Source organism: Dermacentor silvarum, chromosome 8 (genome assembly GCF_013339745.2).
Source record: "Dermacentor silvarum isolate Dsil-2018 chromosome 8, BIME_Dsil_1.4, whole genome shotgun sequence".
NCBI classification, from domain to species: domain Eukaryota; kingdom Metazoa; phylum Arthropoda; class Arachnida; order Ixodida; family Ixodidae; genus Dermacentor; species Dermacentor silvarum.
The window spans coordinates 49,630,982-49,656,452 of record NC_051161.1 but is presented as its reverse complement, the minus strand read 5'-3'; the positions used below and the strand labels follow the sequence as shown (position 1 = coordinate 49,656,452).

The 25,471-nt window shown below is 42.9% G+C and overlaps 1 protein-coding gene across 1 annotated transcript in view; it reads right to left on the bottom strand.

Annotated features, from left to right (window-relative positions):
• LOC119461190 (vezatin) overlaps window positions 1-25,305 on the bottom strand; it is a 32,944-nt gene extending 7,639 nt beyond the window's left edge. Inside the window, exons 1-11 of the mRNA XM_049671947.1 lie at window positions 25,148-25,305; window positions 24,812-24,955; window positions 24,330-24,404; window positions 19,533-19,663; window positions 17,783-18,055; window positions 14,801-14,958; window positions 13,023-13,165; window positions 11,817-11,901; window positions 9,473-9,692; window positions 2,940-3,100; window positions 717-826 (exon numbers count right to left, since the gene is read on the bottom strand). Coding sequence (XP_049527904.1) covers window positions 717-826; window positions 2,940-3,100; window positions 9,473-9,692; window positions 11,817-11,901; window positions 13,023-13,165; window positions 14,801-14,958; window positions 17,783-18,055; window positions 19,533-19,663; window positions 24,330-24,404; window positions 24,812-24,955; window positions 25,148-25,180 — 1,533 coding nt within the window. The 5' untranslated portion in view covers window positions 25,181-25,305. The remainder of the gene's footprint in view (window positions 1-716; window positions 827-2,939; window positions 3,101-9,472; window positions 9,693-11,816; window positions 11,902-13,022; window positions 13,166-14,800; window positions 14,959-17,782; window positions 18,056-19,532; window positions 19,664-24,329; window positions 24,405-24,811; window positions 24,956-25,147) is intronic.
• Window positions 25,306-25,471: the final 166 nt, after the last annotated feature.

Sequence of the window (25,471 nt, the reverse complement as noted above, 5' to 3'; positions counted from 1 at the left end):
ATTTCCATGGTGGTTGAATGACTGTGGCCTCAGGATTTCCCTCAAGTAATCTTAACAAAGATTACTTGAGAATAAATTAAATGGAAATACTAGAGTTGAGCAGCGCCGTGATTTCATGCCTTGTCTTTTCTGATGACATGCCTTTTTGTGCTTCTTCAGTGGTCACAGCGATGCTCCACCCGCGTTATCAATGGGATAAGCTGATCGTGAACAGTGGAATAGAATTTAGTGGAAGGCATCACTACATTATACTGGCCCAGTACATGTTATGTGCGGAACAGATAACAGCTGGTCTATTAAAGTAACAGTATAGGGGCCAGGGGAAGAAAAGGAAGCTTCCATCCATTGGCACTAATTCTTTTACTTAACAACAAGGGACACAGTGGAGGGAGAGCTGAGATTAGGAAATTTGCAGTCATCAGATGAGTTAGGGGTGATGCAGGTCAGATGTAAGTGAAGATCTCTGGAAGAGGCAGAGGCTTTCATCTTGCAGTGGGCTTAAATTGGTTGCTGCTGACTGTGGCTTAACCACAGGGGCTAAGTTTTCCAGTGAAGCATGAGTGCCACAAGGAACGTGGTTGTGAGTGGAATGAATGCGCCCTGATTAGAAACTGCACACCTAAATCTAAGCAGATGGTGCGATCTTGTAGTTGGCACTGCAGTGGAGTGTCATAGTCACCCTGTCTTGGTGGCAGATACAGTGACAAGGCTCTCACCTCATCCTCAATGACGGGGACGTCGTCTTCGTTTATGACTACAACAGGCCCAGTACTTGTGACGGGTGGTGGAAGCTCCAGGGTCGGGCTCTCACCAGGAAGCTTGGGTGCTGCGCAGGGATGGAAATGCAATCAGTATTCATCTAATTATACTAATTAAATAGTCAGGCATTCTGCCAGAGAATCATAAATTGAATATGAAGGAAACTTTGTTTGCTGGCTAGGAATTAATTTTGACCACCTGAGCTTTGTTTTATAAACATACAACAATATCTCATTGCACGGATGTCTTTCCATTCGGATTGCACCCCCATCGGAATATGGCCATGGCAGTTGGAATTGAACCCGTGACCTTGTGCTCGGCAGCATAATGTCACCACCACTGAGTGAACAGGTGTGTTACAGTCAGTCATTACCATAAATTTAAGCCTTGGAAGTTAAGAACAACAAATTTTGCTTTGGCTAAATTGGTTATCAAGTAGAGGCTGGATCTTTAGGCATTAAAAAAGCACGTTTTAGGCGCCAAAAATAGGCAGGCAAAGCAATGTTTTAGGCCTCCAATGTCGTAAATATAGGCACAATAAATTTTTACATAAATGGAAATAATTTCAAACGAAGACGTACGCGACCTGTATCTACGACAGGAAAACAAGAAATGTTATTGTTTATGATGGCACAAAGGCGCCAACAGTTGAACATAGCCGTGCAATTGTCCCATAAAACTGCTGGACTAATGACGATCATTTAGAGTAATTCAACAAGCACGCTGCTCATATTCATGTTCAATGGCCACTGTACTCGAGCGTTGCATAAAGTGAAAGAAGCATGAAAAAGAATACTGGAAAGCTGGGAATACTGATTAAAAAAAGCGCTACTTCATGTCTGCCTGACTGCAATTAAATCAAGACACAACAAAAACAGAGAAATAATAAATGCAAGAGAGACTACAATTTATTAAGAAATTAACATGTTCTTACATGGGAACTGTTAGGTACAACTCTGGCAATATTCTCATATACAATGACATTATCGGAATTGTACAGGCAAAACGCCCCAACACTTCCAAATACACTTCCGCCCATTTGAAGTGCACGTGTTTGAAGAAATCTGTTTGGAGAGCACGTGGAACGTAGTCTAAGAATCACTGTGAAGACTGTGGAAACAATAGCAAACAACCACCATCTCCAGATTTTTGGATTCAAAATTGTTCCTCTTGTCACTGAAATGATCTTGTACGCTGAGAACGAACGCTTGACGGCAGTGAACATCTTAAAAAGTAAATTAAAAACAAAACAAAAGCCGCGTGCACATCACATTTTTCTTTTTTTCTTTTGCTCTTTACCCTCCTTTGCCCTGATGGTTTTCCGCGGTTTCACATTCGCCAACCGCGGCGCGTCCCATTTCACTGCTGCTAGTGGTTGTTTTCCGAAAGTTGGTTGAACTAGATGACTAGGTTGAACCCCATAGAGTTCCGAACAGTCAATGTTGCCCGGTAACATGAATAACGGTCTCTAACTGCACTCGAAAGCAAAACTTGAGGCTAAATAGTGTTCATATAGGCGCCAATATTGAAAATAGGCATTTATAGGCATTTAGGCACAAACACCAAAATAGGCATTTATAGGCACTATAAAAACACTATAAAAGCCCTTCTTAACCTCTAATTCATGCTCATATATCAAAGTGGGGTGATAGGAGCGCAAGGAACAAAAAAGGCATTTGCCTAAAATCCGGTCTCTAGTTATAAGTGAGTATAATACGTACTAGCTGAAAATCTGGGCAAACTTGCAGGGCTGGAAATTGTTAGATTTTTTTCTTACTAGCCTTTAAACAGTGCCTATGCAGACGACATGGGAATTTGGTGGTTAGCGAATATGACACCAATTTCAGAACATGGTTTCCAAGATTTTAAGCATGCTGTGGGCGCTGCCCAGTCTCCAAGGTCATGCCTAGAAGCTACACCGTTTCTCAACTTTCCAGGTTTCGCATCATTTCTGACGAGCGGTAATGCTGGCTTTGTTTAGTTTAGGTATCAAAATGTCTATTTTTGCAGGCATTTCATGACTCACTACATCAAACATAAAATTTTGCAGGGAGGCTGCTTTACATTTACGCTATCTGCAACTGGGCTTGTTCAGCTGTCAAAAATTTCGCTGCAACTGGCCTTCTAGAAAAGAAGGAAGTTTACCGGCTATGGTCACCACGACCCGTGTTTCTACCAACCTGATCTCTTGTCCAGCAGCATAGACACCTCTTCAAGGCAGCTGTAGCTTGACGCAAGCTCTTCTTTGACTTCAGCCAGCAGGCAGCTGAGATTCGCTTCCAGTGACTCCATTTCAGCATCCTCTCCTATGGACTCGGTGATGCTTTCAACTGCCTGAGTGCTGCAAGTGCAATTCAAAATGAGGTTTCATTCTTGGAACCCTAAGTCCAGCTATTAGTTTAATTTGTCACTGTGCATTGCATAACCTACATAGGATAGGTGCACAGCCGTGCAGAGGAAAGACTGACATCATAGAGGTTCTCACTATATTACCTAGAGGGAAATCTGGCGTTGCTGTGCTGTGGTATGCTTTGGAATGCCGGTATATTGCGACTTCGGATTGGCATCGTTCTCGGATAGCCAGGAAGCCTGGCTAGCACCGTTCCGTCTGTCGCAATGATTGATTTACTGCTGAAACAGCACGTAAAATGCTGTTTTAGTTTTATTGTTACACAAAAACATGTGTTTATTTTTGAGGACTTATTATTGGATAAACAATTATATGAAGCGTAAAAAGTATCAGATGGCTGCTAAAGTTGGAGGACAAACGACATGATTCTCGCTTGCTTTGGAACAACTTGTCGTCTGTTCTTGCTTTTCTTCGGTTGATTCTGCATTGTAAGTGAGTAAACTTTATTGAGAGATATAATACAGTGAAGCCGCGATATAGCGAACATGGATATAACGAATGATTGGATATAACGAAGTAAATATGAAATCTTTCTCACTATTATCAGTGTGTAGCGAATATATGCTTTTAACGAATATCAGATCTAACGAAGGTATTTTTGTGTCAGATACGACTTTGTTATAATGAGGTTCAACTGTATGGGTGAATGAAAGCCTTTTATGCAGATTTTATTTTAAGAACACATTATTTCTGTAGCCATATCCAGGTTTTAGACAAAGCCTCGTACAACACCAGCCAACACAAGCCTCGCAGAGACATATCCCTTTCATTACCATGACGGCACAGCACCCTTTAATAAACTCGCATAGACGGTGGCGCCAGGTTACCCTCTAGGTGTTATGGTGAGAAACTCTATGACTGACATCAAGCCCACAATTGGCAAGGGGCTTCACGGGCCCATATATTAAATTTGGTCTACTTTCCTTCTCAACTAGACAGTTCTCAGGGCAACAACTGCTCTAGGCAGCTTGATGTGGCCTGTGACAATTCACACAGTGGTGGCATAGAAATGTCGCATTAAGTACAATTTACAGAACTCAGTGCTGTAACATGACATAAAACATTTTCAGTGAGGGAAGTGACATTTTACCTTTTGGAGCAGATTGCAGAGCAGGAAAAATGCCACTTTTGGGCAGTCATAAGTGTTTCTGGAGCAGAAAATGCTAGTTCGGAGCAGCTATTGGTGTTTTAGGAGCAGATGGCAAAATCTGCCATACGACTCTTGGAGTTAAAAGCATCACCGAAGCGTCTCATAAATATTAATATTTATTATAAAACATATTGCACATACAATAACCAACGCAAATTGCAGGAAACAAACAATTCAGAAGATGAATGGTTTTCTAACACGCAGTAAAATGAGCTAGATATTTAAAATACCAGTACTTGTGGCAGAAATGAGATCACACCGGTAAATCTGCGCACCACGTTATAAAAGTAACCATGATCACATTTAACTGTTGCCAAAGCAGCAGTTGCTAAGCGATATGAGATTGAAGTAATCTCTGTTAATTTCACATTTCACCAATATAGTCTGCATGTCAAGTTCAAAAATACAGCTAAATGAGCTATATATTTAAAATACCAGTTCTTGTGGCAGAAATGAGATCAAAGCTGATAAAGCTGCGCATCAGAACGTAAAAGTAATCAGTCACATATCACAGTTGTCACATCAGCAATTGGTAATCAGTATGAGATTGAATTTCCCAGCGCCGTTTCAGAGCAGGTTCGGAGCAGTTACTAAAAAAAATGACAGTTTGGAGCAGCACTTCCATCACTGCATTTTAGATCTACTTTGTTATATCCAGTAATTTTTCATATCCGTGTTCATTATATTGAGGTCCAAGTGTACTTGTCCGAATGCATTAAATGCTATTGAAATGTTAAACTGCAATGCTCAGATCCTGTAACATCTACAGAAGTGAGGCACAAATAGACAGTGTCAACACAGCACAAGAGACGATAGATGTGGAAAGGCAAAAACAGGAAGTCCATGATTCGTGACACAGCCTGGCCATCGTGAACGGTACCCAACTCTGCTATCTTAGTATCCTACTTTGATATGGGAGTCAAACACAACTTGGTTTCCAGGCAAATTGCATAACACATGGCTACGTGCAGGCTGCCCTGTGGCACTTCAAAACACAGCAAGTTAGTTAATTAGGGCTTGGACAACTTTATTCATTTTACTTTTATTTTTATTTATTTATTATTTTATGAGTACTGCCAGCCTTGTTATCAGGCCTTAGGCAGAAGTGGGCATTTGGAACAAAACAGAAATATCAGACAAGCTCAAACAAGATAGCAGACACTGAACAAGAATCTGCACATAAAAAACAGCACAAGAAAATTTTTTTCACTATCATGATTTGACACGTAGAGACGAGGGATGACTATGGTTTATTAACAAGTGCAGAAAGAAATGATGGAACTGTTGGACAGTCAACAATTGTGGCAGGCAATGTGTTCCATTCGGAAATCGTGCACGGGAAAAAGGAATTTTTAAATGCTTTGGTCCTGCAAGAAAAATCTCTAACCTTTTTATTGTGATAAGGGCGCGTGCAGCGGTGGCTAGCCGATAGAATATATAATGTTTTATCTATTCCTAAATGACTGTTATATAAGCACAAAAATTTCATTCTGTCCCGGTAACGCCTTATGGCAAGGTTTTCCAGTTCTGCAGCTTCTATAAAAATGATGGGGATGTGCGCCAGCTGTACGAATTGAAACTTATTGTGGAGAACAAGCTTGGAAGAATTCAAGAAGGCTATGTGGGACAAGTGTCTGAGATTACTGCTTTGATATCTTTTAATTAGGAGTGTGAGAATACCAAATAGCAAGTTTCGAATTGAATATCGAATATAAAATTTACAAATTTTAGGCAAGAAAGTACGGTGCAACACTTGCTCGGGAGTCTCCTAGCATTGCATAACAAGAGGGTAGCAAGCTATCAGTAACTTACATATTATCATATGCAGAAATCAAATACAGTACGGTCTACTCTTGTTAAAGGAAACTCCAAATTATGCCAGCACTGATTACGGCGCAGTTCTAGTGTGTGAAGTTCCTGAAAATATTTTTTTTATCAATAAAATGCTTGTTGAATAGAATTCAACAGCTTTTTTCCCCTCTGAAGCTAATGAATTAGTGAAATTTTATTGTACTGAATACTAATGAGGTTCTGAGTTTAATAGATGACCTGTGTTTTGTGGCAATTTCTTATTGCATAGAAAGCTTTGCTTTCCAGTTTTTCTCCAAAACACAGAAGGGCTATCCCAACTTTACGGAAGGTGGGTTGTCGTAAGGCCAATCTGCGTAACAGATGAAAGGGCCACCCGTCATGTGACTCGATTACCACTCTGCACGTAGCCAGTGGTGACATTAAAGTGAAGGACTGTCCGTGCCGTTATGTTGTCATGTTTGGTGCGATTTGCCACATGTCAAAGATTCTCAAATCTGGAGGGTCACAGCGAGTTCATGTGACACTTCTCCCCTTCCCCTCTATCATCTGCCGTCCACGCAAATGCATGCATCCAAGATATGACACTTTCATGCCCGCCATGTAAATCCGAAGCTTGTCTTGTGACGGGTTGCTTGAAGCTACAAAAAGGGACTGATGTGCGTCTACGAAAGGCGTCGGGAACGAGAGGCCGCCGTATGGTGTGTGCCAAAAATATGGCGGCCGCGAGCAACTTCGTTGCTATCTCGTGCACTCGCTTTTGTTTGTGATGCAGTTTGTCGGCTTTCCGATTATCACATAGCTGCTGTGAACAGATCTGCGTTGATTTGGCACCAAGCCATTACTTTAGTCGCCAACGCCTCATAAAGCAGCACCGATTAGGCCTAATGGCCTAGGCAGTGTGGCCGTGACGAAAAGTCACTGCTGGCAGATGTGGTAACGGGCTGCAAGTTGTTGTGGAATGCTTGCCACTTAAATGTTCGTACAGGTAGCTCATAAGTGATTGGTCGCGAGATCATGTGAATGGGTTAGAATGATGGCTGTTGAAGCTACGTGAAGTTCGTTGCCACGGTGTCCAACACGATCTGTGTGCCTTTCGACGGCTAATCGGCCCCATCTTCGCACATGCTTTCACACTTTCCGAAATATTTGCTACTTTTGTTGCCGTTCCCTCTGTCCGTGCCACATCATCATTTCGAATGATCCTGTCGACCTGGGCAAACCTTGCACTGACACAGGCGGCCCCAGCTGATGCAGCGCCATTCTGCGAACTGTGGCGTTCAGCCACGGTGTGTATGTGCGATCCCCGCATCGGGCCAATGTTGGGGAGCGCAGGCAGTAGGGAGGAAGTGCGCATGGAGACAAAGTCCACGTCTGCATCAACCGGGGCAGCCCGTTCAAGGCACACTTGATGCTTCTTTGATGCCAAAGACAAAGCAACAAAGTGAGGCACTCGTTTGCGCGGCATGGAGCACGAGAGGCAGACTCGACATGCAGCACTGCATGGGTGTCTAAACCAAATATACTGAATATAGTCGAAAATGGAATAGTAGATATGAACAATATTTTAATTGCAAGTCAAATTATTCAAACATTCACTATTCGATTCGGTGATATTCGAGTATTTGCAAATCCATACATTTAATGTCAGTACTGTACAGGATGGTCGCCGGCCTTCGTAGGAGCCGTCAACATGGAATTTGGAGTAAGAGAGGTAGTTTGCATGCGCCATGAGGAGGAGCATGACATGCTTGGTGTTTGGTTCATTTGGCATGAGGCATTTGGCACCTATGCTCGATAATATTCTTGCAGCCAGAATACAGCTTCATAAACGAGTCTTTTAATGAGGCATTTGGCACACTGACTGCTGCTGTTGTGTTGTTCTCTTACTGAATGCACTACCAACACAGTACTGAGCTACCAAACAATGCACAGTATAACCCCGCTGTTGTGTTCCGGGATGTTGTGTTTTCCTGGCTGTTACGTCATTTTTGGCCGGTCCCGGCACAGCTCCCATAAGATCCAATGCATTGGGAACCCCGATGTTGCGTCGCAACTGTTGGACCGTTCCCGCATCGTGCGTTGCGTATTTCCACCCTGCACTGGCCCGAGCGGCCATATTTACTTTTCGTGTAGCTTAGCTTGATGGCTTGACGATGGGATTGGCAGCCCAAAGTGCCGGGGACGACACCTATGACGTATTTTCGGTTTCCGCCAGCAAAAGCATGGCCTTTGAGATCCGTATTTGCTATCTAAAGATGGTGCCTATGACGCGTTGGGGTCCTAAAATTGGTTTTGGAGTGTACGTGTTCCGTATAAAGTCCAAGGGCGATAACACCATCACCGCGCGCCATATGCTGTATGCGCAAGTGATGGTGTTGATGAGCGTGTGAGGGGAGCTGACGATGGCGACGCAATCTAACACGTGCAAGAAAGGAAAGCGGGGAGTAAGAGCACCGTCTTCTATCCCGCTCGAGGCACCGGGGGGAGGGGAGGGATACAGGGCGGCGTTGTACTATGGCATCAACTGTATACTGCGCAGGCTGTATCTTGAAAGTGATGGGGGCAGAGTCTAGGTGCGCTGACGGCTCATACCGCTGTGCGTGCTGTGTTTTTGCCGCTCAGTTTTCTTTGAAGCGATAGACAGCACGAAGGTCACTTCACTTGCTGCTGCCACAGCGCTTCCTCAAGACCGCGTTTTGACAGAACATGTCCGCGGTCATCGAGTGTGATGTGTTCATGTTTGCCTGTGCGCGCTGACACCAAGCTTGTTAATATAGTTAATATAAGCAAATGTTCACAAGTTTACACGGACGATAAAACTACTATCCTTACTTTGTATAGCTGTCTACTAATTTGCTATCGCAATCGATGCTTTGCCTTCCGGGCGAAACTGTGACTTTTTTTCAAACGCAAGAATTAAAATAAAATTGTGTGCACCACTACTCTTATTTCTCAATTTTTCCCGTTTCTCGGCTCTTGCGTTTCCCGTCTCTTACGTTCTTTTTTTTAATGGTCCCATGATAAACGTATCAGCGGGGTTCTACTGTATGAAACTAATATAAGCAACAGCTGACAGACTGGAGGGAAAGAGATACAGCGAGTCACATACAAAAGAAATAAGAGAAAAAAAAACAGACAGCAAGATAAGCAGAGCGACACAAGGATAATGAGAGAGGTACAGAGTTTACAGGTAGCAACGAATAGAGGAGGAATTAGTGTGGATGACCATCAAATGATATTAAGGTGCGATGCTAATGCACTGCAGTCACTCAGGTGTAACATAAGGACCCGTGAGTTTCTTATGCTAGTTGAGTGTACATTCAACAAAAAGGCAAACTTACCGTTTCAAGGCTGCCTGCAAGTGCAGCCCTAAGCTGTGAGCGGCCACGTGGAGCTCGTGGGGTGCTGTCTGCAGTGCCCTCAGTGGCCTGCTCTCGAGCTCCTCAGTCATCTGGCTGCTCTTGTAGAACTGGTAGGCGTTGCTGAGGTTCCTCAGCTGGGCTTGGATGCTGGCTCTGAGGTCGGCAACGATTGTCTTCAGTGACAGTGCATCAAAGAGACCTGACAAAGTAGAGAAGATCATGCCAGATATAGTTTTTGATTGATTCAGACATGTGGGAAATGTTGCTGCAATGCGCGTTGGAAGACAATCACAGAACCATTCGTGGCCAAGAAAGAGGTTGAATTTGAGCGCAGGACAAGCCGTAGCCAGCAAGCCAGAGTTTGGACCCAGGTCTACTCCACACTGCATGGGGAGAAGTCCCAGGTGTGAACCCAAGCTAACTGTTACGGGCCACACCTGCACTGGTCTACTACCTCTTCCTGTCTGCGATGTTGCTGCTGCTTTCATAAAAAGGGACTGCTCAGTGTGGGCAACTTGCGTTCACAGAAGTCACAGCCAGCAGTACTCCGTCGGCTCAATGCTGGTCTTCCTATTCTTCAATAATACATAGTATCCTTGAGGTTGTCCATTCTTGTCACAGGACACTAAATTCCCACAGGCTTAATGTCGCGAAGCAACACTGCGGCTACGAAAGACGCTGTAGTGAAGGGCTACAGATTAAGTTCCACTGCACAAAGTACGTGAGTGTTTTTGCATTTCGCTTCTTTCAAAATGCGGCCGCCGCAGCTGAGAATCGAATCAATGACCTCATGCTCAGCAGCGAAATGCTACAGCCACTGAGCCATCCCAACAGGTGCCACGTATGGAGTAAGTATGGCCCTCAGTTGAGGTATAGTGCTCAAGCAGGAATGGAATAGTGGTATTGCTACAGGTATAACTTCCTTAATAAATGCAGAGAAATGCAACTTGAGCAGACATTGAATAAAGAAGATATACAAACAAAGGAGGTCGTGTAACATCCGCTGCCAAAATGTCACTGAAACCTACTAAATTAAACCTCACTTCAGTTACCCTGAGTCAGTGGGAAGGTCAGTTGGACAAAAAATTTTTTTTGTCACTCGCACATGCATGGGTGGTCTAGAGAGGATGCACATAGTGACAACAGAGCACCCATCACTCTGTGTAGAAGACTGCATTATAAACCCGCATATGTGGTTGTAATATCTATCATTAGTTCATGCTATATTCGTAATGCTATTTCTTTTTTTCTTTGCTTTTTCCAAGTCATGGAAATTCCTTCTCATATTACATCTGTGGTCATGTTATGCTCGTGCAAATGAAGTACTGTCCATTGTTTAACTCACAGTGATGGGAGTACAGACTTTTAGCCTAGCTGGTTTGATAGCAGTTATTGCAACCATGGCACTTTAGTGAACGCAGACACGAAAGAAGCCTGGTCTTTCTTGTCTGCTTCACTTAAATGCCATGGTCCCAGAGACTATGATAAAGCTGGGTGTGATTTCACAAGACCTCGCACACTGCCCAGTTGCCAGAGTGGATTTGATTTCAGAGTGCAGGTGGATGAGGGCTCTACAGCCTCTAAAGTTTCCGTAGTATCACAACGGATTAGGGGTAGTCAACTGTAGTGCTACAACAAGCCTTCACACTTCACGCACATTTCTGCCAGAAGATTACATCAATAGTGAGACATATCTACATAGTTTACAAGTCTCGTACTTAGTCTCGTACAACAAATGCACAAACAAAGCAAAAGGTGAAATTCATGTGCCAGCGGGAGCACCAGGTTGTAACGTTATCAAGGTCTGATTGTAATGTAACCATATCAGAATCATTAGTTATTTTTCGGTAAATTACGCAATCGTCGGCAAATAAACAAACAGAACTAGTGATTTCATTAGGCAGGTCGTTAATATAAATGAGGAAGAGTAAAGGCGCCAATACTGAGCCTTGAGGTACACCCGATTCTACCGTTGTAATATCTATCGTTAGTTCATGCTATATTTGTAATGCTATTTCTTTCTTTTTTTTTGCTTTTTCCAGTCATGGAAATTCCTTCTCATATTACATCTGTGGTCATGTTATGCTCGTGCAAATGAAGTACTGTCCATTGTTTAACTCACAGTGATAGGAGTACAGACTTTTAGCTTAGCTGGTTTGATAGCAGTTATTGCAACCATGGCACTTTAGTGACGCAGACACGAAAGAAGCCTGGTCTTTCTTGTATGCTTCGCTTAAATATATCTTTTGCCTGTTGTTCTTGCAATGCATCAACTGCAATGGCAAGAGTCTGAGCTGTGGCCCGATATGTTCAAAGTACTCACAGCTTTTCTTTATTCCAGGCATCAAACTGAGGGACAACCTCCGAAGAAACTCTGAGTGCTGGATGTACATGAGGTACAGCATTGCCTGCGTAGTTGGACAATGTTTAGTTTTGTAAGCTGTGTCTATTCAACAGTTTCTATATTCAACAAACCATTCCACAGAACACATGTAATTTAAATTGTATGCTCACTAGAAAATGAAAGCCACAAATTTCTGTCGCACAATGATACGCTGATGGTATCAATAAACTGTGCATTGGTGTCAACATAGACAATGTTTCCACAGGGATCCGTGAAATTTAAGTTGAGCCACAGAGTCCGTGTATCCTTCTACTAACTTCTATCTTTGATGAACCACTGCAGTAGATGTTAGTTGTTTAAATTGTATGATACATGCTCATTAATTAATGCATACCTGCCTCTGAATAATCTGTTAATGTTAAAATTTGTAAATATCCCACAACACCTCAAATGGGGATTGTACGCATTGTTGTTTTAAGTTTGTCTGGAACAAACACCTTTTGTGCGATGATACATACACACATTATTAACAATGATTTATCTTTAGGTCCAGCCGACAAGCAGCAGCAAATTTGGAAGAGCACTAACTGAGAAGCAACAATTTTTTTAGATTACGATGATCTTTTTTCAACGACCTTGTTGTTGCCGATTTCACTTGCTTCAGGAAATTTTCTGAACAAGCTTGCTGAAAGCAGGCACTCTTCTTGTGTCCTTTCACAATCAGAACATTTTCAAGGGTATGGTCAAAGACCAACGAGTGAAACATTTCGCAAACAGAATTTATTTTTCATAAAACTTGACAAAATATCAGTAAAATCGTAGAATGAGCCCAAATTTATAAACTTTACAGAAAATTCGGAAGAGTTGGCAGGCATGACAATGAATGTTATGCTAGTTCCATTTAATGTAGAACAACAGAAAGCTTGGCAAGTTTGGAAGGAGTTGTGGTTTGAAAAGTTAGATGTAGAAAACACGTGCACAAGAGAAGCGGAAAGGACAACACAAATGCCGGTGTTCTTGGTGTCCTTTTCGTTCGTCTAGTGTCTCTTGCGTTTTCTACACTTCACTTTTTAAACCATGAATTCATTACCCATAGTGGGATCAATAGAAAACTCATAGTTAACAAATTGAAAAAGTTGTTTATGCCGAGATTGAAGCAGTAAGGCTCTAGCGGTGCCACGTTACCTTGAGAGCCGAAAGAGAGAAATTTTCAGTTCCTTCTTCCAGGGCTTTGCCGAGCGGGGCAAAAAGCTCTGTGCTGACATCTTCAGGGGCTGTGCATGCCAGGTAGATGGTGCTCACGTCGAGTTCACCTTCAAGTGGAACAGTGTACTGATAACATGGTTAAGGTTTTCGAGACCACATTGCAGCTGCATGCATATAGTATATTATTGCAATTATGTGGACACTTCAACCAGATTTCTGCCGTCGGCGTCGGCGTCGCCGTGAGGTTCCGTATAGATAAAATCTTCGCCGCGCGCCGTATGCCCGAGCGGAAGCGTGTGGGGGCGCGCACTATCACGGAGAGCGAACGCACGGCGGAAAGCAAACGCGACTGGCGCGCGAAAGGCCGTGGGGGTATGAGAAGGAGGGAGGGAGGCGGGGTGACGCTGCGCTCCGGCACCAAAGGCCTATCTTGCAACCGGGCGCAAGGGGAACTTTCAACTCAATCTCCCACGCGCAAGCAAGGAAGCGGGAAGCCAGCGCCGGAGGGAGCGGGGGGGGGGGGGGGGTGTTCACTTCTACTCTGCCAACAACCGCGCTCGTCGCTCGTCGCTCGCCTGCACCATCTCTTGTCTCCACACGGCTCTGACCTTTGTATGCGCCCTGTGCATTCGCCGCTCAGTTTCCGTTGAAGCGATAGACCGCACGTACCTTCGCCCGCTGCGGCGTATGCGCTTGCTGCCAGCGTTTTGACAGTCGTTGTCTGCAGTCATTCAGTGTACAGCCAAGCCATTGAGCAAATTGCTCTTCCGAAGTAAGGACGTGGCTGGGGTAATGTAATGATTCTATTCCCATACTGTTTGGTTTTGCACACTGTTAGTGCTCCAAGTAGTGGTCTGCGTAAGTTATCACTAGGATCGGCTAATTGTGATTAGTCTGGATGATAAAGAAACGAAATGAGCAAAATCAGTGCTTCCATACGCTGGCCCAGGTACTGTGCTGGTGCCTGGAAACATAGGAGACAGTGGAGATGGCACAAGTCTATTTGGGCCCTGATGGAACCTGTAAAAGCTGCTACAGAACCAAGCCTGACTGTGTCAGTGACAGCGTCTAAGAAGCACTTCCCAGCTGCATTTTTAATGACATTCTCACTCTAAGCATAGGGCCCAGGAGATTCTGTGATGTCATTTTCTACTTCAAGTAGAAGAAAGGCCTTTGGTGTAGTTATCAGTTCTTTGCGTTGGAAAATGGTAGGCTAAAAGAAAACTTTCACAGTGCTGCAAATCCTCCATTTATTTTACATTTCCTGAAACAATTTTTGGCAAAGGTTGCACAGCAATTTGAGCAGCAGCAACAGTTGTTGCAAAGGTACCAAGCAGAAAGCAGGCTGTTGCACGACAACTCTATGGCCATACTTTGATGCATATGATGAGCCTGTACAAACAAACATGGGTACAAGCCTGAGATGACCTGAAAGTTGAATGTTCAGTCAGCTCAGCCTGTGAACAGGGCAAGGTCAATCTAACTATCTTTACCCTAGGGACAAGACTGGCCCAAAGTGCCCTCATGCTGGATATGCCAGGGTGTGTGCGAAGCGTGACATGCAGGTTGTTCACATGCTTTTGTGAGTTTTAAATGCTAGCAATACTGCACTGAGCAGTTTGAGTCTTACTGCTCACTGTAGTGCACTAGATATTTTTGCCACTAATTCAGAATTGGTGCGAAACTGCAAATGTATTCATAACCGTGAATGGAGTACTAGTAGTGTACTCACAGAAAGATTTCATCAAAAGGATATGACTCAATGGCTTCTAAGGTTGCACTCTTCCCGATGAGGAAGAGCTCTCGGGTCCACAGGAACACAGACCTCCGCAGCTCGGGGCACTGTCTTTGAGGATCCAAGTTCGGCATGAGGATGTTCATCTCGATTCGGTGAACAGGGACATTGTGAGAAGCCCTAGAACAAAGTCAGGTAATGCTGTCATGCAAATTCTGCTTACAAAAAAGCTGCCATAGACATGCAAGTGCTGTTCATGCCACATCGATGAGTCAAGGTTACTTCTCAGTGCATAGTTTTGGTGCAAGAAAGAGTAGGTACACATTGCGTTCATTGCAGACTATACTATAAAGTTTCTCGTTCATGAAACTAGTCTAAAAAATGTTCAGCGCAAATGTCTTCATGTACTCATGTGCCACATTATTCATTTGTATGCCAATCAAAATGAGAAGACGCGGATTAGAACTGATCAACTGCGGCCGAACAAGAAATGTTGCTGCAGCCAACTTTTTAACAAAGGGACTTGTCTTAAGTCATCCTGATGAAAAGTACCCTTGTTCAGCCACTGTTGATTTGTATGCCATGTGACAGACAGTAAAAGGTGGCAAATACGGTGAGCCACCACCTCTTGAAAAATCTATATATAGAAAGCATTATATATAATTAAGGAATAGGAAAGTGATGTCTCTACAGAACAGACACACAGTATAAGTTATGAATGGTGCTAAGAAATCTTTCCACAATCATGTGCCATAGCTTTCACCTTGAAATGAGCATAAAGATTTACTATAAGACGAAAACAATATGTTGATTGATTGGGTTTAACACCCTAAAGTAATACCTGGACTTAAAAAACACTGGTAACTGCACTAGCCTGAACTGAGATGACATGAACATAGAAAAAACAAGCGCTACCCATCCTCTCTGTTTGATGTTCGGTTTGTCCCAGTTCGAGTTGTTATGAATTCTTCAATGTACAGTCATGAACAAGAGGTGCCACTAAATTTTTTTCATCCTTCGCAGCTCAGGCATAAAGGCTGAAATCAAGATGTATTGTCTAAGTGCGCCTTTTTATCCAGCATAATGAATTAAGCTTGAATTGAATTTCACTTTAAATGAATTTCACTTTGCACGGCTGTGATATAAGCAATTAATTTATTTAGCTAATGCTGTGGTCTCCAAACTTATGAGCGCGACTGTACTTGGGCTATGAGGGACACCGTAGCAAAGGGGCTCTAGACTCATTTTGTCCACTTGTCGGTCGAAGTGCGCCCAAATCCTAGTGCACAAGCATTTTTTCGCTCTACGCTTATTAAAGAAACATTGACATGACATGTTCAACTTGTCATTCTTTTCTGTTAAATGAAAGTCCACACCCTCTAAACCTTTGAAAAAAGTACTGGCCAGTGTAAGAGCACCCTAAATAATTTATTATAATACATGTTTCTATGAAATGAACCAGTTTCCATTTTGGCCCCGAGGAGGTAGATGGTAGATGTCGAGTGCAACCAGGAGTTATGTGCACAGTGCTTAGTTATTTTAGAGCGCAGCTCTTAGGCACCCGTTCCTGCGGCGAGCGTCGGCGCTGTCCCAAGGCGTAACCGAGCGAATGCGGAGTGCAGGGTGAGAAGAAAAGCATAGTGCCGCTCAAGACTTGTGACGACCGCTACGTAGCATGTTATCTGTTCACTGATGGCATGTGGCAAGTGCATACAATGATACCATATATGGAAACAAAGCGCTGCATGAGCGGAGGGTCTGTCTGCGGCGGCTGCTGTGAATTTAGCCCACGCGTCACCCACGCGCGGCCTGTTGTGATGCAGTTGTGTCACATTTCACTCCATTCGCAACGTGCCGCATGAGACAGATTGTCTGCGCAAGCCAATACAGTATAGACCACTTATAACGTAACCGCTTATAGTGCAGGACCGGATATAGTACGGTCTTTTCAGACTCCCATTAATTTTCCCATAGCACTCCATGTATACGCATACCGCTTACAGTGCAGCCGCATGATACGAAATACCGGTTATAATGCGGCTCCGCGGGAAAATCTCGCCGACAAGGGCGGCAGCGAGCACACTTCTGAACAAGGTGCGTGCTGCCAGTCAGCGTATGCGTTATTCAATGCAATCAAACTCTCGTTAATTCGGACTTATTCGGCCGCACATCAGTTAATTCCGACTACTTTCGGAGCACAGTGAGCGAGGAGCGCCGCAAATGTGCGACGCAAAAGAGCAAGAACGGCGCTAGCGTCCAACCAAAACGAAGCGGCGGAGTCCGCATCGCCACAGCCATCAGTTGAAATCGTATGTGAATGACAGCAACGCCAGAACGCTTCGAGCCTATTTGTGTCTATAAAGCCTGTATTCTTGCGCATAACACCACGTTGGCCGCGGGCTTTCGTAAATGCGTAGTCGTCATCTACGATCGCAAAGATAGCGGTCGCGGTTTTCTCCGCAGCGTTTGCAGCGAACAGTATAGTTTCGTTTTTACTCGGTACGCGCGCCGGCCGTGTGCTTAAATAACTGCGTAGTAGCCATCAATGATCGCATAGACAGCGACCGCGGTTTCGACGGCCAGTTGCAGCGACTGGACGACTCGGTGCGTGGCCTTCAGTATCGCGAAATGAAAACACGCATACAGCTGCGCGCGTTCAAATTTCGTATTAGGGAGTATCGTAATTGTCGGTGAATTTTTATGAGTATGATACCATCATACCTAGCCATATTGCTAAAGCTTAACGAACTTTGTTTTGCGCCAAGACGTCACAATAGTGTCAATGACACCAGCTCTGGTGGCATTTGGAGACCAATTTAGGTGTCAAGTTAAGATATCTTAAGTGTTACCAACCTTCGTACTTGCCAAGTGCCATCCTTTTACATGTGAGAAGCATATGATAGAGCATATCTACAACTTTAAAAATATGTGTCAGTGCTCCTTTAAAGTGCAGTCAGTGAATCCAAAAAATGTTTGGTTAATATATAATGGCAAGGGAGCTCACAAGGTAAATCCACGGGCCACCACTTCTGCTTCCTGGATAATCTGCAGGCACTTCCTGATCATGGCTTGCGTTTCTTGCATTGTGGACAGCAGGCTGTGGATGTTTGCTCTGTACTGACGCAAGAGACAGTACTTTACAAGGATCATTCCGGCAACCAACAGCAACGCGCAGGCTACGATTCCCACCAGCAGGCTTTCGGCACTGCTTTGCCGTTCTGCAGACAGGCACCTCGCGACAAGGCACACGACGACAGCAGCAGCAATGCTGTAAGTGCTGCAAAGAAGAAATGCCGCAAGGATAAATTCCTCAGAACCAATTTTTAAAGATGTACGGCAATGCTACACTTTTTGAACACGGTAAGAAAATGTTTGCAATCTACAGACAATGCTGCCGTGAACACACGAGTCAGACTTTACTCCGTTGCACGCAGCAGGAAGCCCATAATCTCGCATGAAAGATTGCTCACTCTTTCCTGCAGCTTTAGAGGTTCCTTCTGTTACGTCCCACCTACGACGTTGTGGAGCATAAGGACGACACTGGCTGGGGAAGAGCAGTGTCAGACTAAGAGGCCGCTGCCTTTTACTGCTGCTGCCGTTGTTAAATCACTGAGTGCTTGATGCATGCATCAGCTGCCAGCTGTGGTCATGTGGCTGCAGTTGGAATGTCGCATACCTGTCACAGCCCATACAAACCAGCCATTGGGCAATTGTTCATCATCATGGATTACTCCCGAGCGAAAGCTTGAGCACACATGCACACCTCTTCAATTTTCTAGCAAACAAGGTAACTGTAGTTGTTAATGTGTCGCACCCTTCCTGACACCACTCCATTATCGCCCTGGCATCACTGTCAGGCACCAACCTTGAAGGGTTACTACAAAAGCATCACAGAAAGATAGAAAAAGAGAGACAGGAGCAAGAGGGCAGGCTATTTCTATCGGCGCTGCCCCGGCTGAGAGGAAACGGAGTATTGAGGAGAAAAGGGAAACATAAACACTGCACTCTCTATATATTTGTTACTATTAGGTCCTTTTCAAAAATTTCTGCAGGAATATATTCACTGAAAGGCATCGCATTGATTCCAGTGCATTTTGAGTTTTGAAGAAAAAGTGTTGCAGGGCCCCTTTAAATATCCACAGCTTTGCTACAATAGGGCCTACAGCCTAGAAAATAAACAAGGCCACTGTCATAAACTGCAGTAATCCTGCAGTTAACAACAGTGGCCATCTATTTAAAAGTAGGCATTTTATTTATTACTTTTTTCATTCCATAGCGCCGACCTTCCATCTATGCAACAATGTGTAGAGACTTTTACAGCTACTGGCATCACTAAAGATCAGAACATGTATGACACACAACCTTTCATTGATCATGTTGGCAGCATTTCATTTGCAAGGGCTCTTGTGTATGTAATGACTCAGTACGTTACTGTTTTTGCAATATATCAATAACACACTTTTGATGTTATTTAAAAAAAAGCAAGTTTTAAAATTTGCTAAAAATGAACTAAGACAAAGAATGTGGAAATTCTGCCATGCAATAAAATCCTATATGGGCCTCTAAGTGAGCTTAAATCAAACATGCTAGATATACAAAAAAATCCACTAAAATGGACACTGATGCCTCACTACAAGACTACACTTTGCAAATGAGGCAAATTTGCATTCCAAGAATCGCCTTAGGTGTAAACTGTAATTAGTAGTTCCACACACAATTTATTACTGCTTCAAGATTAAAGGAAATGTACTTACAAGAAGCTGCCTTGGAAATTTTCTTTTTTTACACTCAAATCTCTAGCTTCAAGAAGATTTCTCAGAAACCGCTGGTCTTCCTCATCAAGGCACGGACTTTCCAGAATGCTATCTAAAAAAGGTTCTCCGTCCTGAAAGATCAACAACAAAAGATAAAATTCAAACTTTTGTAGATCAAACTTAGCTCTAAAAAAAAAAATGTTGTGTCTCTGCTATGGTTAGTTATGCTTCTGCTGTTACATAAGCTACAGCAAGCATAAGCTTATGCAAGCAAAGGTATATGGTTGCTTACTACTGTTGTTACTTGTGCCCTTGATAACCTAATGTGTAAAAGAAATTACTTCTTGTTCATTGCTGTATAATCTTGTTACACTATCAGTTGTTTTTCTCACACAATACAGTCAAACCTCAATATAACGAACATGGATACAACAAATTATCAGATATAACGAAATATCTCTAAAATGTATTTTTCTAATATCAGTATGCAATGTATATATGTTTATAACAAATACTGCATAAAATTAAAGCATTTTTTTGAGCAGGACGTGACTTTGTTTTACCCTTTACTGCATGGTGTATCATACGGGGTGTTCTTTTAGACCATACAAATGTTTTAAAAATCGTCTGTAGCCAATAGCGTAATTGTAGTCCTTGAGCTACATTTGTCAAAACGGTGAACATTACTCCCACAAGAAATTGAAATGCATAACCAACTAATTAACAAGCTTTTACTAATTAATGTTTTAATAAATGACCTTATGGCACACATTACAATTTACGAATTGTAGCCGGTGAGCTTGCAAGTCATATCCACTTGGAATGACTTCTAATCATCATACAGGTTCCGAGATGTGCACCATGAAACTTGCAGTCAAAATGTGCTTTTGTACCACTTTTTGAGTAACCACCATTTTATGCATTGAAACACAAAAGTAGCTGGAACTGCCGACGCTCACACTTTAAGAATGCATATTTCAATGCAGACGCCATTCTGAAAATTCCTTCCAAGTGGATACACTTTGGAATCTCACTAGCTACAATTAGTAAATTGAAATATATGCAGTAAAGAATTAATTAAACAGAAAATTAGTGATTTTTTGTTAACTAGTCAATTATGCATTCAAATTTCTTTTGAAAGTAATGTCTACTTCTTTCAGTAATCCAGCTGAATGACTAGGCAATTTTCTGCGATTTTTTAAAATTCTGTACGATTTAAAAAATAAACCCGGTACACTTAAATCTCATTATAGCGAAGCGGTTTATAATGAAATAATGAATATAATGAAAGAATCTTAATTCCCCTTGAAAGTCCCCATAGAAACCCATGTGTTTAAAAATTCGTTTTAACGAAAAAGTTTTATACTGATCAAGGGATATAACAAAAAATTTTCGTTCCAAAATGACAATTAACCGCCCGCTTTGCACACAAAATACTGATTTGTTAAAATGCGCGGCGCTTTGCGGGCATCTTAATGTACCAGTTTAAATCTCCCGCGGCTGCGCTGCACCGGCAATGCCCCAAGTCAAGCCAAGCTGACCAAGCTAGCCAAGCCAAGCTGGCCAAGCCTAACTTCTGTTACCATGCTGTGCGCACTCGTTTGCTTTGTTTCGGAAGCGGGCATAGGTCGGTCAGCCCGTTTGCTTTTTACGCCGCGTAGCCGGTTACACGACAGGAAAATGACTGACGGTAGCAGCTGCTCGAAACGAAAACGGAAAGTTATCGCTCTGGATCAAAAGGCAGCCATAATTAGAGCTGTTGCATAAGGGACGAAGAAAACGCAAGTGGCCAAGGACTTCGGCATCGCGCAAAGCACACTTTCTACAATTCTCAGCAGCAAGGAAGTCATCACTGGTGCTGTTGCACGCGGCGTAAAAGGTACGCGGAAGAAGCTTCGGTCTCCTGCCTTTGAAGCAGTGGAAGAGGCGCTGTTCAAGTGGTTTTTGGATGCACGGGCTGCTAATTTGCCCGTGAGTGGGGCACTACTCCAGAGAAATGCCAGATACTTTGGCGGGTACGAAGACGGCGAAGATGGTCTCGAGATAGAAGCTGCTGCTGAGAAGGCCATCCTTCACTTGAGGAAGATGCAGCAGCGAAGCATCAACGACTTTTTCGCGCCATCTACATGAAAGGCTACGCGGCTAGCGTCGAGCACAATAAAATCAGCTCTTGTGTTTTTGTTTGGTCCTAGTTTTTCGCCGTTTTTCGATTAGCACTTTACTGTAGACACAGCAACTCGGCTGCGACGGGAGCTAATACCTCCTGCGATGACTTACCTGTAGTGAGTACACCCTCGCATACAATAATTAGCCGTATAATAATTAGTCAGTGGCTATAATGAACTAATGGTTATAACGAAACTAATTCGGTGCCCGTTCGACTTCGTTATACCGAGATTTAAGTGTATATGATACACACAGAAAACGTTTTCTGGCATACCAGAATAGAAAAGAAAAACAATCCTGCATATTCACCTGAAATCTACGTCCTTTCTAGCAATGTAATACATAGCGACTTTAGCACTGAAAATAATGCTGGAGTTATATTTCCTTTAAAATATGTATGGTGGCAGCTACTCACACAAAGTGCAAAAGGTTTGTATATGTTGTTTCCACAATTTGTACACTTCAAATTGGTGCACAAAAAATAGAAAGGTGTTTACTCTTTATATTAGCCTACAGTGATGTTTGGATCAAGAAATGCATTCGGGTGGTCATGTGAGGCAAGCATTAATTGCTGTATCATACATGATGCAACATGTAGTCATCGGCTGTTTTGTGAAGGACAGTAGAGATATGTTTCCTCACTAAATAACAAATTTGGTGGCAAAATTTATTGTTTGCATGAGCTATACTCTTTCTTAGAACCATTATCGGTGCAGAATAGTTCAGAAAATGAAAATGCCAGCATGGTTTACAATGAAAATAGTGTGGGGCCCGCCCTTTTCCAGGAGGTAATAACAATAGAAGTAACAAATAATTCTCTGAAGAAGAGGAAGAACGTTTTCTTTTGGCTTGCGTCGAACTCATAAAGACTATGTAAAGCAAAAATTAACATAAAGCCATGATCTATAAATGATCCAGCCTAGGTATTGAAGGTATGAATTAGTCAATCAAGGGTGACACCATCAAATTTTAATGAAACTTGTACTAGCTGAAGCTGTGAGAAATATGCTTACCGCTGTGAGAAACATGCTCCATCTCTTAAAGCAATGTGTAAAGTTTTTCAATGGTTCTGACATTTCTTGCAAGTTTTTTGCAATCCAAATATCTTTTTAGAAGCGAGAACTGCTCCAGCCAAGGTTACGAAGTACCAGAAGTTTGGGGACCGGCTCGGTCTCTTCTTCAGGGGGTGACTGAAGCGGCCAAAGAAACACCTTCTAGGGTGATTCTTAATGTTGGCTGGAGCAGTTTTCCCTTCTAATATTTCCCACCCAGCCAGACAGATCTCTGTCAAAGACGTTTAATTTTAACGCGACAGCGTTAAGGGCCCCGTGTTGCAGAAACTCCAGTGTTGGCATCGGCAAATTGCCGTATATATTGTATATGGCCCTAAAGTTCTTCTATCACTAAAGTTGCTTATACCTTGTCTTACATTCTTTACAAAGTTATTCCTCAGAATTTTGAGAATGACAGCCCACAAATGTTATGAAGCAAAACACCAACAGCATGTGCCTTTTATGTTAAATCTTCTCAGACTGAAGATCGGCCCGCGCAAGAGGCCGCGTTTTTGCCAGAAAGCTTGCCTTCGTGCATAGCGTTCGCCGCCAGCGTTTCCCGGTAAACATTACGATTACATAAGCTGCAGTTGCTGGGAAGTGTGAGAAGCAGTCAGGGATCTTTGAATGCTATTGCGTTCACTCTTAAACACAAAGCTTAAGCATTCTCAAAATTTTTTAAATATCTTTTTGCATGGTCAAAAAGTACACCCATAAACGTACAATGCATCACATATGATACGCTAAATGTTTTGCTAATAAATTTGCAACCAAGAATATTTTTTTAGAAAAGCACAGATTGGTTTAGCGATATCTGACTTTTCTAAACAAAGGCATGTTTAATTTTTTCACAAGAAAATAAAAATTTATGCAGTAAGGGGTTAACACTGTTTGACTGTAGTTGCTTCCAATAATTTTCCATGTATTTATCCCACTATTTTAATCTTCTGTTGCAACCATACATTCTTTATAAATACATATGTTCTAGCAGGAGGTCCAACTGAGAGTTTATAATTTGCAACCTCCTTCTGTATTGTGCCACTCAATGCTTTCAATGTAATAAAATAATATTTATAAATAAACTTGAACTCTGTCATGGTCAAATTCCTTTGACATTACAGCAACATTTATCCATCTCTTCTGCCACCCCTTTGTTTTAACAGCTTTTTAGTCAGTGTCTTCCCATTTTTCATAGGGGGTACCTAGCTCCTTCTTGTCAATACATCATCATCATCAACATACTTAATGCCCACTGCAGGACAAAGACCACTCCCATTGATCTCCAATTAATTATTTCTGTTTTGCTCAAACTCACACCATACTATGGAAGCTAATCTTATCACACCACCGAATTCTCTGCCATCAGTCGGGGATGTATTCTTGGTCTATCACTTTCAGGGATACATTTACTTTGGCATGATGTGGCACGACAGCCTCACTCGAGCTACAAGAGCCTCACTCGAGCTACAAGATTTCCACTGACTAACTCAATCAATGTCCGCTGAAAGTGAAAGTAAAAACTGGTAGCACTAGTACAGCTTGGACTTTTTAGCTAAGTTGAAGAGTAGGCAATACTTACGAAGTTATGAAATGAGTGCAGCACTGCAGATTTGGCTTTGCACAGCCCACTTGAAAAAAGAGTGAGCACATTTGGCTGAAAGAGAGATGATGCAGGTTGTACATGTGACATCAATTTATCTAGCTGAGCGAGAGCTAAAGATGCACTCTTATTCGAGTGTGGTGATTAACAGGTGTTGTACTGCTGCTTATCATACTTCATTACTGATTCCCAATCCTGAACTACAATGCGAATTTTGAAAAATAACACCTGGTCACACCGGGCACTTGCGATCCCGATCGGGCACAATCACAGTGGGCACATCGCCTTGTTTGATGTTATTTGCACAGAATCATGAAGTGTCCGGATAACGGGCATTTTATTAAGAAAGACTTTTGCGGTGCTAGAGATGTTGCACCGTACGCCACGAGCAGGTGCGTTTGTTATTGTGATTATAGAGGATGGAGAAGCCACAACGGCTAAGTACATAACTGCTAACGTACCATAAAGGACAGTATCTTGGAACGAGGCAGATGACATGTTTTCTCCAGGGTTGGACGTCGATCATCAGAAGTTTGCGCGAATGCAACATCCGTGTCGCGAAACTCGAAGCCGGCCTCGGTGAGGTGAGCGTACAACGGCGAATTCTGAAACACAGTGAACACAGTGATTACGATCGATCACGGCCCAGATGAAACAGTACTCGCAAAAACTTCGAGAATACAAACAAAACGCGCGTGAAAACGTGTGTTTGCAACTGCGCAGTGTTTGCGAGCCGCGATCTTGCTCCGCGAACGAACTGAAACTTTGAGGTTTCACAGGACCAGGATCAACTTTACCGACAGTATGACGCCGTCGTCATCGGAATCCATCTCCACTTAGCGTTCGCTGGAGTCAACTTTCATGCTTATATTCTTCTAAATTTGGAAACACTTGCGAAACCGAGACTTCAAACGCGAAGCAAAACACGAACAGCTGTTGATGCCGATGCGCCCATGCTTCTGATCGATGAGGTAATCCCAATAATCTCGCGCAATCAGAAACAGTTGCGGCTGTTTTGGATAGCTTTAAAATAAAATGAGAATGCTTAGTTATATTTATCTTTCTGTTTTGACTCAAAAGTCATTACCACGGAAACATCTCGAATGTTCTCGGAAATCTCG